Raw genomic sequence first — 13,953 nt, forward strand, 5'->3', positions numbered from 1 at the left:
AGATCTGCCATCAGATTAAATTACTTCAGATAATCAGTGCAAATAAACTGTGCCGTTGCATTACCTGTATGAGGTGGGCGAATCGAGGGTCTTTTCGCTGTTTGTTCTTGATGAGCTCCAGCGCTGGACTCTGTTGACTGCACAGATGCGAAACCTGCTCCTCAAACTGATCTCCAGCCTCTCCCTCAAACTAACACACACAAACACTGGTAAAAACACACACTTCACCAACACAGACAGAAATCCAGAGATGAAGACAGAGAAATGAGACTCACTCTGGCCAGCATGATGTCTCCAATGCCCTGAACTATCACTGATTCTCTGCACTTCTTCATGGACTCACATAAACTTGCTGAAAGATTTAAATACCAAAATCAACATTAGTATTGGCGCAGGACTTCAGACAAGAATATGGTTAATTTAACTGATTTATTACATTGATGATGGCATTTTTTGCATGAGTTCATGGAAGAATAAGGTTAAATTTAACTCTTTGGAACACTGATCACATTGAAAACTGCAAACACTGATTTATTACCTTTAGTCCATTTAAATAAACAATTTTAAATAAATATAATTTAAATAAAATTTGCATAAATAAAAAAATACAATTAGAAAATTGAACAGAATAGCTTCATAATTCTTATTTCATAATGTTGACATACTAGCCTTAAAGGTTTTTATAGAGGGCTATTTGGACATCTCTTTATCTCACCCTAAAAACCAGAAAACAGTCAACAGCCAGAATAAAACACAGTCTACTCATGTTATGATGTATAATATGTTCCCTAAAATGACATAAATTATATATCAACAAACCCCTCAGTACAAACATTCAGTATACTGACATGAATAAAACTTTCAAGTCTGGAGTGCGTATGTTGTGTTAAAGTGGAGAAAAAAACTATTTAAATATATGCAGTTTTGAAGAAATCAACATGCACAAACTCTCAAAAGTATATTTTGGATTTGTTTCTTTTTATTACTAGTCTGAAAGACCACATGATGTACAGACAAACAGTCCAATTAAATAAAATACTAAATTATAACTGCATAATAAAATGATTAGCTAAATACTAAACAAAATGACATCAAAAACTCATGTTCTGTTTTTTCTCCTGAATTGGATTGCTATAAAATGTCAGAGCAAAACAAGTGTGAATACAGACCGTGCAGCTCATAGACTTGACGGAGGTTCAGGAAAATACAGGACAGCTCTTCTGGACTGAGGACGCTCTGCATCTTCTGATAAAACACCTGATCAAGAACCCTCAGTGTTCGCAGATGAGAAACTTCTGTTGTGAACAGCTCTGTAAGGCAAATAAAAACAAACAAAAATAAAATGAAGTATCTAATAAGGCACAGGTTTTGTGTGTGTGTGTGTGTGTGTGTGTGTGGGGGGGGGGGGGGGGGGGAGGGGGGGGGGCGAGGGGGGGTTGAGTATATATTACTAAAAACTTGCAAATAAAGTTTAATCCAATGTTTAAACAACTGGTGGAAAAAAATGAATACTGAAAAAAACCTCATCTGGATTACTTGCATTTAGAGAATGCAATTCTGTAAGATGGTATTTATTTATTTATTTAAAAAACATTTTAAAATTTATTTTTAATGCAAATTTTAAGATTTTATAGGCATCTGCGCTTTTCTGTCCAGTGATTATTTCATGTGACGTCACAAACTTAGCATATTAAAATGTGGATGGAAGTACAGTGTACAGAATAATTACGAAATTAATTTATTTAATACTCAACAAAAATAAGTGTTTGTTTATTGCCACATCAGCAACTAATGGATATTAAAATGGCAAGATCAATAAAGATAAATATATACATCAATAAAGACAACTACATAATTCAATAAGAGATTTACATAATAAATACAACATAATAAAAAATATTTTTAAAATGTACATTAAAATGTGATATTTAACACATGACAGATATGTTTTAAACATGCATTAAATTTCTCTCAGTAAAAAACAAAATGTATGCAGCAGTCTTTAAATTTTAACTTAAGTAATTTTTTTGAAAGATTAAGCTAATTGAGGCTAGTTTTACTGATAAAGTAATATCTTGAGCAGTTTGTTTATTTATTCTGCTTAAATTTGTAATTTCTGTTCACAAAGTGCATATTGAGTAGTGATGGGTCGTTCATGAACGATTTGGTCAATTTGAACGAATCTTCAATATGACTCGGGAACTACGAGTCCTCTCACGATTCCTTCATCCTCGCGTGCGCACATTTGTGCAAGTGGTATCGTTCATTTCATGTCTTTTGAGTCGTCCATCACGGAAAGGCAGAAGTCAATCATATGCGTTTAGAGCCGAAAAAGAATTGATCCGTTCACCTCTCGAGTCCTCTATCAGGTGTGAGTCATTCGTTCATCACGGACCAATCATATGCGTTTAGAGCCGGAAAAAGAATTGAACCGTTCATCTCTCGAGTCCTCGGGTTTGAGTCATTCTGTCACGTGATGAACGGACGACTCAAGAACCAGAAGACTGGAAAGGTGAACTAATTATCATGGCTCCTATCGACTCAGATTGTGTACATTGGTTAAGATTATATGTGACTTTCAGTGTAACGTGAATAAACCACTGACATTTGAAGACATGAAGAGGTGAGCTGAGCAAAGAGACAACAATACCTTCATAGACAAAAGAGCAGGTAAACATTGAATTATTATTTTCTCCTTCTTATATTCTATTCATGACTTATTTGTGGTGTGATCAACCTTTTGGGCTAGTTGTAGATGTGTTTGGAAGCAATTCGTAACATTTTCATAATATTTTGACAAATTGAACCAAATGAACGAAATGACTCGAAAAAAGATTCGTTCATCTTTATGAACGAGACTCAAACACTCGAGTCAGTAAAATGATCCGAACTTCCCATCACTAATATTGAGTTGTCATGACGTGTGCATCTCCTTCGACAGTCTCAGATTTAGGCTACCACTTCCTAAAATTGTTCCAAAGCTTACATTTTCCCCATAAACACGCTCAAGTCTGAGTCTTCAGGCGGTCTGAGATCACGCATGACACTGATTAATATGGTTTCTGCTCATGCATCATCTTAAATGAGTTCATCTCCGCGTCAGACTGATGACAGAGGCATGTCTGAAACTGTCAGAGAAGCTCATTTCAGCGCCTGAGGAGGAACGCTGAGCCTCAAAAACTCTAAGAGACACACAACTCACAGATCAGATACAACATATAAACCACAGAAGCAAGACGAGCACAAAATATCTTCAATTTCACACAGTTTATGCCTAACCTTGGGCTATACAGTCTGAGATTTCATCTGTAAACACCAGTTGCATCCCAAATGATACGCCATATACTTATGAACTCAACCGTGTAGTGTATGAGCTTAGGGTTGTGCCAAATGAAACACTAAAGTTTTTTTCAGCGAAGGTCAGTCTGGTCTAGGCCTGCCGAGATTATTAAATAGCCGTTTTTTTCAACACTGTAATTTTTAGGAGATTTTAACATGTACTAAAGAAAACTTAACAAAAAAGTTATAAAAAAAAAAACTAAAAATTATAAAATTACTAGGGCTGTCAATTGATTAACAAAAATAACTAATTAATCAAACTTTCTTTTGTAATTAATCTTGATTAATCGCGAAAAGCTGTATTTATTAGAGAAATTAAAACACAGGCATGTTAATGCCATCTGAATTTAAAAACAATCAATGCCAAAAACAAACAAAAATGATTTCCATGTTGGATTCTAAGTAGGCTACAATGCAAATCCAAAATAAAGGCATTGGAGATATGAAAAATTATAATAATAATAATAATAAAGTATTGAATACAAACAATTGTACTCATTGTAAAGTTGTATTGTAAGTTGAGAACGTTAATTATAAAGTAGAAACAATTTTGCTCAGTCATCCTTTACATTCAGCCAGTTGCTAAGACAGTCCAGTCTGTTGACATTATCGGGGGACAATGTGGCCAAGGGGTACATCAACGGCACGTACCAAACCCTATAGACTTCTTACAGGGACTTTGGTCACACCATCTCTAAACAATTAATTCTAAGCAGCTTTGAGGGATACAGACACTGCACCCTCAGATTCATCAACACGCTCGATCACGTTGATCTAATTTGCTTGAACTAAGCGTTCTAAAGTATTGCTGTATTTAACAAGCAAGGATTCTGACACAGTGACTTAAAGCAGATGCTTTGCAAAAGTTGTGTGTAAGGGGGAAACACGTCAAACTTAATGAAACATTTGAAGGCGCATGGAATCAACTTAAAGGCAGAGGAATGGGCTGTCTCTGGCACTTTCACTAAGTACCTTTACATGGACACCAATACTCCGCTTTTATGATTAAGATAATACTCTGATTAAGAGTCTACCATGTAAACATCGATTTTTGATTACCTTAAAGGACCACAGAGTCCCGAAATGTGGAGGTTTTTCTTTACGTTTTGCTATGCGGTATCAAATTCCATTAAAACAGCACTCTTCCAGCAGACCTTACTTCACATTTTCATTTAATAATTGTGACGGGGCATGAACAATATGTTGTTGACTGAGAGTGAAGTGCTGAACCGCAGTTAAAGTCTAAAGATTAAAAATGAAACAGCCAAAAATAGATGAAACTCTGGAGGAAACGCTGGAGAGCCCAGTAATGCCACATTAGTTGTTTTAAACTGAAACTTTCCTTCTAAAAAACGCTTCCTTGGTCTGATCCATATTTATTTTCATGTTAAACACACGTCGCCACAACAGAAAACAAAAAAAACTGCAACTGGGTTAATTGCGTTAATCTTTTTAACATGTTAAAAATTAAAAAAAATAATCGTATGCGTTAATGCACTAATTTTGACAGCACTAAAAATTACAATTACAAGCAGTGTTAGGGAAAGTTACTTTAGAGAGTAGTGCATTACAATATTGAGTTACTCCCTAAAAATTAACTAATCGTGTTACCTAGTTACTTTTTATTGTAAGTAATGCAGTACGCTACTTTCGAGTTACTTTTGCGTTACTTTTTCTGACCCGGCTGAGGGTTGATCTCTTTCAAAACCTCCAGGGGGGGCTCTTCTTTTTTAAAATAGAGAAGTTAACAACACATCTTCATTTACCTTAAAAAAATAATAATAATAATAATAATTGAATGTTGGACGATGATATATTCAGAGAACTTTCTGACTCCCAGAGCTATACATGGTGTATATTCAGATTGAAGAAAGTTTAAAGCAATGCATTTGCTACTTTACGTCTTATTAAAAAGAAAATCACCGTCCATTCAGATAATCCCCTTTTCCTTTTCTTCCATGTGTTCAATATAATGAGAATATTTCCACCACAGAATGCACACAGAAGCCTCTGCCGCCTTCATTTCCGTCTGTTCCTGCATTCTCTCATTGTGTGCGGGATTCAACGTTCATTTTAATTCAGCAATTTATTAAAAGTGAATTAACTAAACTAAAAAGTAACTCACGTTACAGTTAAAAAAAGTAACTCAAATAATCTTAAAATTTTAAAAGTAATGCATTCCTTTACTCGTTACTTAGAAAAGTAATATTATTAGATAACTCGCATTACTTCTAATGCATTCCCCTCAATTATTTGTACATTACTTGTAATACATTACCCCCAACTCTGATTACAAGTATATAAATAAATAAACAAATGTTCAGTTAAAGTCAGAAGTATTAGCCCCCCTGAATTATTAGCTCCCATGTTTATTTTTTTCTCAATTTCTGTTTAACGGAGAGCAGATTTCTTCAACACATTTCTAATCATAATAGTTTTAATAACTCATTTCTAATAACTGATTTATTTTATCTTTGTCATAATGACAGTAAATAATATTTGACTAGATATTCTTCAAGACACTTCTATACAGCTTAAAGTGACATGTAAAGGCTTAACTAGGTTAATTAGGTTAAATAGGCAGATTAGGGTAATTAGGCAAGTTACTGTATAATGATGGTTTGATCTGCAGACCAGGGTTTTTCAAAGTCTAAGACAGTGGGTCTCCCTTTTGACACAACTTATCCATTGGCGCCCCCCTCCTCCCACACACACACGCACGCACGCACGCACGCACGCACACACACACACACACACACACACACACACACACACACACACACACACACACACACACACACACACACACACACACACACACACACACACACACACACACACACACACACACACACACACACACACACACACACACACACAAAATTCTGGAGGGTTTCCTGCTACCTCATCATCAAGTTTAGCGGATCTCATGCTGTCATTAGCCAAAATAACTTGACAAACCACACATAAAGGTCGTGGTTCATCAGCTGGTCCTGTCCACGTAAATCCTAAACTCAAACACTGATCATCATATCGTCGTCTTTAGGGTTTAAGCCCTGAACTTGAAGGCTTTGAATCGGGGGGTCTCAGAAACCGATCCATTGCATTAGCAGCATGATTAGCAGGCATACACCTGTATTGGCGGGCTTGCCAAACAGAAGCGAATTCACAGCTATGGCCTTCTGGGTAAAAAAGGTTTTCTTATTTTTGACGTATAATTTTTTTAAGCTTTGTTAAATTAAAACGTTCAAAAATAATAAAAAATACATATAATAATTAAACGTAATAATTATATTGTTATTATATAATATTTTTCCCGCGCCTCCCCGTACATGCTCTGGCGCCCCCCAGGGGAGGCGCGCCTCACACTTTGAAAACCCCTGCTGTAGACTATCGAAAAAATATAGATGGAATACAACAAAAAAAGACTTTCTCCAGAAGTAAAATATCTGAAATTCAAGTACTTTCGAGAAGCGTGGGAACCCTGGTTATTTCCAGAAGGTTTCTGTACTGCCTGCCTTCAGTCAAATAAATGCTTGATTAACTGTATGAGTGTGTGTGTTTGTGTCTACCGTAGATGACAGCCTGTCTGTCGATCTCTCGTGACGTTAGCGATGCTAATATGTGCGGCTCCACTGTGTCCTGCCAGTTGTGCGAGTCGATCACGTCCTCATCCAGAGCCGGAGCGTCAGGTAACAGAGACACCGGAACTTCCACAATCCTGCAGACGGACGGCAGAAAATCAGAGACGAAAAAAAGAACGAGCGAATAATGAGTGTGTGTGCTGAGAAACATCACCTGCGCTGAGACCGAGGCGTGTACGGCGGCGTCGGGTTCTCCAACGACCTGAAATAACAGCGCAAATTAGCTTGAAATATAGTGATGAACGGCTGTCTTGAGAAGAGATAAAAAAAACTCCAACACATTTATGTACTTATTCAGTGTATAATTATGCTTTGCTGATCATTTCTTGTGAATTGTATCAGTGTGTGATTTTCATGGCATGTTATGTATATCAATTTGGAACTGTCTCCCCCTTGAAGTGAAAGAATCCCCAAGTGTTAAGTGTTAAGACACATCTTTTTAAAATTGCGTATGATTAAACAAGTTTGTTAGGTGTGCGCATTCTATCTATTTTGTTGTAGGTTAATGTATGTAATGTATGGTGTGTGCTTGCATATGTAAGGACTATTGTGTGTGTGTGATCATGTGGATATATACTTATATTTAGTGTACATGAATGCTTTTATTTCAGTATATGTGATAAGTTTTTGCGGTCTATTTTAATGCTTTTGTTGTTGTTTGTGAGGCACTTTGAGTTGCATGTACGTTGGAAAAGTGCTATACAAATACAGTTTATTATTATTATTATGGTTATCAATGTTAATTATATTGTATGTACATTGTGTTATTTTCCGTCTGACCTAAGATAAACCTAATAACAGCAACAAAAAAACCCTACAAGATACTGAAAAAAAACTAAATGAACATGAAGATACAGATGTAGATGCGTTGTATTATACTGTCATATTTTACAACATGCACAACATTAACCAAATATAAATACAAAAACACTTAGTCAAAATTCACTTTGCTTCCAGTTTTTGAAAAAATGGTCAAAACTCAAAGATTTTAAGTCTAATTAATAGGGGTGTCAAAATCCTCCAAATCCTCGATTCGATTACATTTTCGATTCTAAAGTCACGATTCGAATCGATTTTTATTTTTGATAATTAATGAATTAATTAATAACGAATTAATTATTCGTAGCCTACCGTTTAAACTACCTGACCTGCATGGTCTTTGTTTTACCCATAAACAAATCATACAGTAAACGAATAAAGGTAAGATACACACATAATTACCACCTGTCAATCACTTTTTCTGCGGGACTCGTGAATAGGCAGTGATCTGTTTCGTTATAATGGCGTCGTGAAAAAGGTGCACAACCAACAGAAACCATCCAACAGTATCTGAGGTGTTCGCTAAAATGACTAAGTTGCACCTGTTGTGTATATTTATTTTGCATATATTGATGCATACATATGTATAAACTCTTCATCTATATTATACAGTTAAAGTCAGAATTATTAGCCCCCCTGTTTATTTTCCCCCCACTTTCTGTTTAAAGCTTTTCTAATCATAATAGTTTTAATACCTCATCTCTAATAACTGATTTATTTTCTCTTTGTCATGATGACAGTAAATAATATTAGACTAGATATTCTTCAGCACTCTTCTATACAGCTTAAAGTGACATTTGAAGGCTTAACTAGGTTAATTAGGTGAACTAGGCAGGTTAGGGTAATTAGGCAAGTTATTGTATAACAATGGTTTGTTCTGTAGACAGTTGGAAATATATATATATGCTTGAAGGGGCTAATAATATTGACCTTAAAATGTTTCATAAAAATTTTAAACTGCTTTTATTCTAGCCGAAATAAAACAAATTAAACTTTCTCCAGAAGAATAAATATTATCAGACATACTGTGAACATTTCCTTGCTCTGTTAAACATCATTTGGGAAATATTTAACAAAGAAAAAGAAAAAACTTCTTCAACTGTATTTACATATTACTCTATATTATGTACTACATACACCCAAAATTACGTTACGCAAACTTGTATTTTGTTTGCAATTAGTTGTGATTAATTGGTTTAAAAGCATTATTAAATAGCATTTAGTTTGACCTGTACTACAAACATTTTATGAAACAGCTTTTGCAAAGCTGCTATGGAACAATAATCACTGTAAAAAGTGCAATACAATCTTAAAGATGTTTAATTTAATGCAAAAATAAATTTGCAAACATAATCCAAGACTCGGCTTAAATTGTTTGTTTAGTGACCAAACGTATTCATTTGATTTGACTCTGTTAAGCCATTTCAGATTAAACTGATGTGCATCAATATTTCTGATAGAGCTTGTTTTCTAAATACTCCACACTGCAAAAAATGCTTTTCTTACTTAGATTTTTTTGTCCTGTTTCTAGTCCAAATATCTTAAAATTCCTAAATCAAGAAGAATTTTCTAGACAAGCAAAACATATTGCCTTGTTTTGAGAAATATTATGCCAATATTAAGTCAGTTTTTCCTTAAAACAAGCAAAATAATCTGCCAATGGGTTAAGCAAAATAATCTTACGTCAAAAGAAAAAACAAGATTAATTTGCTTACCCCATTGGCAGATTATTTTGCTTGTTTTAAGGAAAAACTGACATTGGCATATTATTTCTCAAAACAAGGCAATATGTTTGGCTTGTCTAAAAAATGCTTCTTGATATAAGAAATTTTAGATATTCAGACTAGAAACAAGACAAAACAAGACAAAAAATCTAAGTAAGAAACAAGACAAAAAAATCTAAGTAAGAAAAGCATTTTTTGCAGTGTATTAGTTATAAACATCTTAAAAGAAACTATTAATAGAGCAGATGTTGGTTGTGTATGTATGTTAATGGGCTATTTGCACACAGACCTTTAATTTTCAGCCAGGCAGCCCAAGGTGAACCCCCAGTGAACTGTCTTTCTATTACAACATTGTCACGTTTAACATCTGATTTCTTTACTAATCTGTGATCTTCACTGCCTGTTAGATACATGATACACTGCAAAAAATGCTTTTCCTGCTTAGATTTTTAGTCTTGTTTCTAGTCCAAATATCTAAAAATTCCTAAATCAAGAAGAATTTTCTAAACAAGCAAAACATATTGCCTTGTTTTGAGAAATAATATGCTAATAATAAGTGAGTTTTTCCTTAAAACAAGCAAAACAATCTGCCAATGGGGTAAGCAAAATAATCTTACGTCAAAAGAAAAAACAGGATTAATTTGCTTACCCCATTGGCAGATTGTTTTGCTTGTTTTAAGGAAAAACTGACTTAATATTGGCATAATATTTCTCAAAACAAGGCAATATATTTTGGTTGTCTAAAAAATGCTTCTTCTAGCATTCTAGCATCTTCTAGCAATCTAAGCAAGAAAAGCATTTTTTGCAGTGTATTAGTTATAAACATCTTAAAAGAAACTATTAATAGAGCAGATGTTGGTTGTGTATGTATGTTAATGGGCTATTTGCACACAGACCTTTAATTTTCAGCCAGGCAGCCCAAGGTGAACCCCCAGTGAACTGTCTTTCTATTACAACATTGTCACGTTTAACATCTGATTTCTTTACTAATCTGTGGTCTTCACTGCCTGTTAGATATATGATATAAAGTGAGTCTCAGATCAGACAAGAAGCACTGCATTAATATCCATTTCCCCTGCCATGTCTTTAAAGTATGACTGTTTATTTTCCCCTAGTATTTATCAGTGGACTTTCTGCGGTATTTGAATGCCCAAGTCTATTTAACTGAATTTATTATAACTACATTACAACATTGATGCTGTTAAGGGAACCTAATGAAATTAAAAATAGTCTCATTAAGCTTTTACCAGATGTTTATCGCTGGATTTAAAACTCTAGCTGTGCACAGAGCCCATAGAGCAGATGTTGTGCGTGTGTGTTAACAGAGCAGATGTGTGTGTGTGTGTGTTACCGTGCGGAGCTGCTGGAGGCTGATGATGATGCGCTGTGATGTAACGGCCTCAGTCCTGGCCCCTCCCTCTCCTCACAGTCCTCCATGTCCACGTCACTACGGGAACGAGGCACAAACTCTGCCCCCGTCCCGCCTCCTCGTCGACGCCCCTCCCCCTGAGCTTTTAAGGACTCGCTGCGAGCCAAACGCACTGAGATGGTCGGACTGAGAGACACACAGAAGAAATACATCAACTACACATCAAACAGCTCTGAGAAAAACAAGACAAACCTGTAAAAGGGAACTTCTCCTAATAATTTCATCATCACTGCAAATTATGCAGCTCAATTTTGAACTAGTTTTCATTAGTTTATGACTTAATTAAACCTGAAGGTTATATTATTATAAGCTTTAGAAATCTAATCAGCTTTATAAACTTGTTTCTTGAACATGACAATGAGTTCACTGTACTCAAATGGCCTCCACAGTCACCAGATCTCAATCCAATAGAGCAGCTTTGGGATGTGGTGGAATGGGAGATTGGCATCATGGATGTGCAGCCGACAAATCTGCAGCAACTGTGTGATGCTATCATGTCAATATGGAGCAAAATCTCTGAGGAATATTCCCAGTAGCTTGTTGAATCTGTCATGAAGGATTAAAGCAGTTCTGAAGGCAAAAGAGGGCCCAACCCGGTACTAGTAAGGTGTACCTAATAAAGTGGCCAGTGAGTGTGTGTAATAAAATACACTAATTTTAAATGGTAACACCAGATTCCAATTCTTAAAAATTATTTACAAGAAAAAAAAGCATTTAATAATTAAATGAATAAGTATTTAAATGACCTAAACTACCATAATCTCAAAATAAACATTTTATTGTTAACAAAGATTGCTAAACAATACATATTTTACAGCATGTGCATTTTATAGTGTACTTGCCTTATAAGAAAGTACTGGATTATATATATGACTGATTATATATATAAACTAGATGGATTATAGCTTATCTAGTTATAACCCAGTTACTCTAAAGTAATAATAATTTGTATGCAAAATAATATTATTTGGCATACTAAACATAACATATAAAATATAATACAGTCATAAAATATAATATAATATCATAACATATAATACAAATATTAAAATATAATATTAGACATGACAAAGGGGAAAAAAGTATAATGTATGATATAGTATACAATACAATTAATATTGTATATAGTATAAAATACTATGGTATAGCAGGGATTCTCAAGCGGTGGGCCGCAGTGATCCTCAGTGGGCTTAAAATGAACTCTCAATACTAGACTATCATTTTTGGATTTTATTATTAATGAGCTGTATTAATATGGTTAAAGTAATGCACTTTCTCCTGTTATGATTACTTCAAACTCTGCGTAAAAACAGCCTCATGATCGCGTATTCAACTAGTACACGTCAGTCTGTTCATTCACAAACTATGTGTGAAGTGAAAGTGAAAGTTTCTCTTTGTGTATTTTTGTGGGAAACATTTAATGGCCTGTTTTCACTGAGTGGTGCGGTACGGCTCAGTTTGGTACGACTTTATGGCCATTTCCACTGTCAAAAGGCGTACCAAACTGAACTGTACCGTACCACTTTGTCGGCACCCTTTCAAAAGGGTACCAAACATGAAAAAGAGTACCAAAAGGCGGAGCTAGACGTGCATCTGAACGCTATTGGTTTACAGAGATACGTCATTTGATTACGCAACAAGCCAGAATGAAAACAAAAAAACCTGCCATGTTTAAAATACACAGCAAGAGATTACAGCGGAATTACATATACACATAATAACAAGCCATGGTCGACCTGGGGACTGTTCTTCGTACCTCGCTTAAATGATCTAAGATGATTTGGCAGATCCTGGATCTTTTAATCTTGATAACTGATCTCTCGCTAATTTGGTTCTTCAAACAAGTTCGCGAATCAGATTAGAATGTCTGGATGAACTGATCTGAGATCGCTGCGTGTGTTGTGAAGGACAGATCTATCGATCCTCGAAATCAAGATCAGCAATGCAACGATTGGCTGACGGCACAGCAGCGTAATGACATCATCTGATTAATATTCAATTATCCATGTGAGCAAAATACATCAAATTAGCAGTAAACGGTTTGTTAAATATGACACGCAATAACCTTCCACATTTGTTGTGAGCTGCAGGCTTTACACTTTCATGTGTCGAGAGTATTCATCATGTATTTCAATGCAAATCAGTGTATTTAGTTCCACATTTAGAAAAGATTTTCTTTATTATTGTAGCCGTTTTTTAATCTGTGTAAAGAATAACTGCATGTTTACAAAAGCATTTTCATATTGGTAAAGGCGTCTGCAACTTTTGTGAAGCATCAAATCACTGACATATTAACTATCAAAACATGTTTATGACTGCATAAATGTATTATTGCTTTTAAAAAAAGTCACACATTGTGCATTTCTATTATACACAAATTATTCTAAAGTGATCTAAAAAGTTCATATTAATAAGTTTTCCCTTTGCACGACCAGGTGGCAGTCTTTGTACTTTCATTTCAGGGGTGCAGATTGCATACGTTTTATTAATATGTATAACTTTGTTTATTTTGTTAATAACCTTTACACACACACACACACACACATATATATATATATATATATATATATATATATATATATATATATATATATATATATATATATATATATATATATATATATATATATATATATATATAAATATGTGTGTGTGTGTAAAGGTTATTAACAAAATAAACAAAGTTATACATATATAGGTAAAAATAGTTACTATTTTCCCAGGTGTATATAACTACTACTGTAAGAAAATATCAGAATTCGGAACATACTTTCAGTATTTTCTTTGCATGAACTGAGCCGTTATAATCCTGTTTATATGAATTAATCCTGCTGCCGAGCAAGTTTGATCTTCCAGAACTGTTGCTATGACAACAAACCTTGCCGTTGTCTTGATGAACAATCACAAAGCCAAAAAGAAGAGCAGATTTACCCTGTGCCCTGTAGTTTTTAATGAGCCAGTCTGAAGCGCGAGCGGTTTCACTTTTTTGCTTACGCTC

At 34.8% G+C, this 13,953-nt stretch overlaps 1 protein-coding gene across 16 annotated transcripts in view; it reads right to left on the bottom strand.

The window, feature by feature from the left end:
* arhgef11 (Rho guanine nucleotide exchange factor 11) overlaps positions 1-13,953 on the bottom strand; it is a 99,975-nt gene that overhangs the window by 29,192 nt on the left and 56,830 nt on the right. For all 16 annotated transcript variants that reach the window (XR_015494854.1, XR_015494853.1, XM_087259675.1 and 13 more), the window contains 6 exon segments: positions 10,878-11,081; positions 7,138-7,185; positions 6,912-7,060; positions 1,170-1,310; positions 276-352; positions 65-190 (listed from right to left, as the gene is read on the bottom strand). Coding sequence is in view for 14 of the 16 variants with exons in the window: in XM_087259675.1 (XP_087115801.1) it covers positions 65-190; positions 276-352; positions 1,170-1,310; positions 6,912-7,060; positions 7,138-7,185; positions 10,878-11,081 (745 nt within the window). In the remaining 2 variants the exon portion in view is untranslated.

Source organism: Danio rerio, chromosome 7 (assembly GCF_052040795.2).
Source record: "Danio rerio strain M-AB ecotype USA chromosome 7, GRCz13ab, whole genome shotgun sequence".
NCBI classification, from domain to species: Eukaryota; Metazoa; Chordata; class Actinopteri; order Cypriniformes; family Danionidae; genus Danio; species Danio rerio.